General features: G+C 40.2%; 1 protein-coding gene across 1 annotated transcript; it reads right to left on the bottom strand.

Moving 5' to 3' along the window:
* Positions 1 to 535: 535 nt before the first annotated feature.
* On the bottom strand, positions 536 to 1,643 carry LOC126783459 (ethylene-responsive transcription factor ERF109). The gene has a single exon (XM_050508933.1). The coding sequence runs from the start codon at positions 1,573 to 1,575 to the stop codon at positions 751 to 753; it is 825 nt and encodes a 274-aa protein (XP_050364890.1). The 5' UTR covers positions 1,576 to 1,643; the 3' UTR covers positions 536 to 750.
* Between the last annotated feature and the right edge of the window lie 1,671 nt (positions 1,644 to 3,314).

The following is a 3,314-nucleotide window of genomic DNA, read 5'->3' as shown; positions in this document are numbered from 1 at the left end:
AGAACACGCTACCGTGGTCTCTACTTTGACGACGTATGCCACTTGTGACAGGAAATGGACAAGGAGTACGGCGTATCTCATCTACAAAGAATACAACGTATCACATCAAGTATTATCACTACGTTAACATTGGCGCCGTCTGTAAGAATCAAACCCACGACCATAAATTAGATAATCTCATAATCCATTACTTTTTTTTTGGTAATGTGGATAATCCATTACTTTAGTGGTTTCAATTCGCACGTTGAGAATATAAAACGTGGGAAACATGGGAAATAACAACTGATTAACTGCCAGAGAATCCGCACATGTCGTATTTGTAAGTGACTTCATGCTTATTTTTTTGGGTTAAAAAGTGATTTCATGCTTATCAATCATGTGAATATGATAGGATCTAAAACGCCCACGTGATCGTATCTTTGTAATATTTTTCTGCTATTTCAGTGGTCCGCGTGGGACCCACACTCGGATCAGATCGCTTAGCTTAAACTCAACTTGTAAAGTGCGTAATTCAAATTTGGCTGGCATTGATTAATTAAGGTAATCTCATGCTTATGATAATCAATATATACGTCAAATTTTACATCGCAATCCTTAACCAAACAGTAACACAATGTGAATTTCTCCCTCAAAAACAAGAAACTCCACATGAATGTTAATCAAAGAACAATAACTAGACAACTAATGAACTGATTCTCCAGCCTACGTACAATAATGGGACCAAGCATCTAATTTAATCTGCTTCAAGCATTAGTAACTGTGAGAATTTCCGGCAGATCCGTTTCCAGAATCCGACGAATGACAAGCTGCGTAGTCCGTCATAATCCATTGCTGAAACAGCTCGTCTTCTCCAATCCTTTCCCAGAACTCGCGATCGCATTCCATTTCTTTTGAATCCTCGCTCTTGTTCTCATGCTTTGCTTCGCGATCGGCAGCAACTACCTTATTCTGCTTCTGGGGTAGTACCTGAATGGGCGCCTGTGCCGGCGGCGTTGCGATTTCTTGGTTCATCGACGTCAAAGAATTATCCGGAAATGGGAAATTGAGCTTCGCTCTGGGGCCGCGAAACTCAATGGCTGCCTTGTCGTAGGCTCGGGCCGCCTCCTCGGCCGTTTGGAATGTACCGAGCCAGACCCGAGTGGCTCTCCTCGGGTCTCGGATTTCGGCGGCCCATTTCCCCCAAGGCCGCTGCCTCACTCCCCTGAAGTTCTTCTTCACCCTCTTCTTGGGTCCCTTCTTGTTGCTCTCCTCCTGAACCGGCGGGAAAAAATTGCATCCGAGACAGCCTCTAATGTTACAAACAGGACACGTGTCGACATCGGAGCCAGAGAATTGGGCGGGAGCGGAGGAGGTGGAGGAAGTGACGGTGGGGCAGTAGTAGGAAGGGAAGAGAGAGTTGAAGTCCATGGTGTTGGCGGTGGTGTTGCCGGCGACGACGTTACGAAGAGCGGACACAATTACGGTGAGTTCTTGCTCGTGGGAGAGGCGTCGAGGCGGTGGAGCAAGTGGGTTTTGGGTAAGCTGCGGTGGGGCTGTGGCTGCGTCGAGTTTGGGTCGCTTGGAGTAGTTTTGCATGCTTGTGGAGAAGTGGAGGTGAGTTTGAAGTTTGAAGGCCTTTGTGGTTGAGGTGGGAAAGGCTTTGAAATTTGGAAGTGGTTGAGGTCAAAGGGGTTTTGGGGGCGTATATATACGCTTTGGAGTGCAGCTGTCACACAGTTCAGACACGTAGTTTTGGGTACGCACGTGCCTAATGCCTTTTTTTGTTTGTCTGACTGGCTCTTCGGGTTAGGGAAGGGAAAAGGGGCGAGTGAGAGTCACGCGGGTTGTACACGAGAGTTGTCAGGACGTGGGGGGATTAAGAGTGAGACATGTTGCGCTGTGGACGGGAACCTGAAGTTTCTATGTTGTTCGAGCGTGGCGCAATGCTCGTCTTTTACCTGATTACGGGAGTGCTTGTGTCATCATCCGGGACCGACCTTTTTTTTATTTTTAGTTATAAAAACAACTAATATACTATAACTAGCCTTGTCTTATATGGAGAGGAGCTTATTCATAGCACTGTATGTACCCATTTAAATAAATTATCAGATATCATTAAGTATATATATATTTTTAAATAAATATTTATAAATATTAATGATTGAGATTAAATAATAAATGTTGATCTACTTTGTACTTTAGTACTTTGAATAATTTTTCTATCTACGTACCTTTGAATAATAAATGTCTCTACGTACCTTTGATACACCTTTTATCAAAGTAAATTTTCTAACCATCCTAATTTGCCCACTAAAATGCCCACTCTCTTTATCTTACTGACACATGTCCTTCTTGACCAAGGTTAGATAATTTTCATAAATAAAATTTCTGGACAAATTGAAAATATCACTCTCTCTCTCTAAAAAAATCTATTACTCTTTTTTTTTTTGAAAATATTATTGCCCTTTCTTTGATTGTGTCAAATTGAAATATTGATACTATAAAAATGCATTTGACCTCTGTCACTATAAAAATTGAACCCATAAAAAGTAGATCAAGATAGTTCAAAATTATATCTCTAGGTGTGATTCGGGGTGTGAATTTTGATGACTTTTGGGCATTAATCTTGATAATTCTTGGTTTTTGAGGGCGAGACGAAACCATTTGAGTTTGAGTTCCAGCGTTTGTGGTTTGACTGGGTTTGACCGTGCCCTTTCAAAATTTTAGTTTTCTTCTCAAAATTGGCCATGAAAATCGAATCAACTAGAACTACCCAAGCCCATATCTCATTGATTATATACTTTGATTGAAGTTTATGCTACGTAATCCCCAGAGGTGTTAAAAAGGGGTTCATGAGGGAGGATTGATTACTTGCATATTTTCATGAGAATAAGAGAAGAGTTCCACGATCTAGGTTCATTAATCTATAACGACTATAGGTTGATTTTTCTTTCTATAAAAATAAATTAAAAACAGAAATTGAGTTAAACTAAAATTAAAAGAAATATAATTTTATTTATGAAATATAGATATATTGTTAACTTTGGTTATACTTTAGTTAAAAAAGGACGCGTGCCATTAATTTGTAAGGTGGACATCAAGTGGGCAAAGTAAAAGTGATCGGTAAATTTGCATCTCACCTTTTATTTTATTAATCTCATAGAAATGAAGATAATATATAAGACATTAAGTGTACGTTTGGTACCCCTCACTATTGTGTACCTCACTAATTGTTAATATTGTCCTCCTCTCATGAGATGAGGCTTAGACTAGAGGTGGCAATGGTATATAAAACCATCCCAATCAATTCGTATACCAACAGTACCAAATACTTG

This window comes from Argentina anserina, chromosome 2, assembly GCF_933775445.1.
Source record: "Argentina anserina chromosome 2, drPotAnse1.1, whole genome shotgun sequence".
Classification (NCBI taxonomy): Eukaryota; Viridiplantae; Streptophyta; class Magnoliopsida; order Rosales; family Rosaceae; genus Argentina; species Argentina anserina.
This window is presented reverse-complemented; position numbering and strand designations above follow the sequence as displayed.

Bases quoted from the DNA above. Each gene is read 5' to 3' on its own strand.
- LOC126783459 (XM_050508933.1), bottom strand. From the start codon at position 1,575: ATGCAAAACTACTCCAAGCGACCCAAACTCGACGCAGCCACAGCCCCA.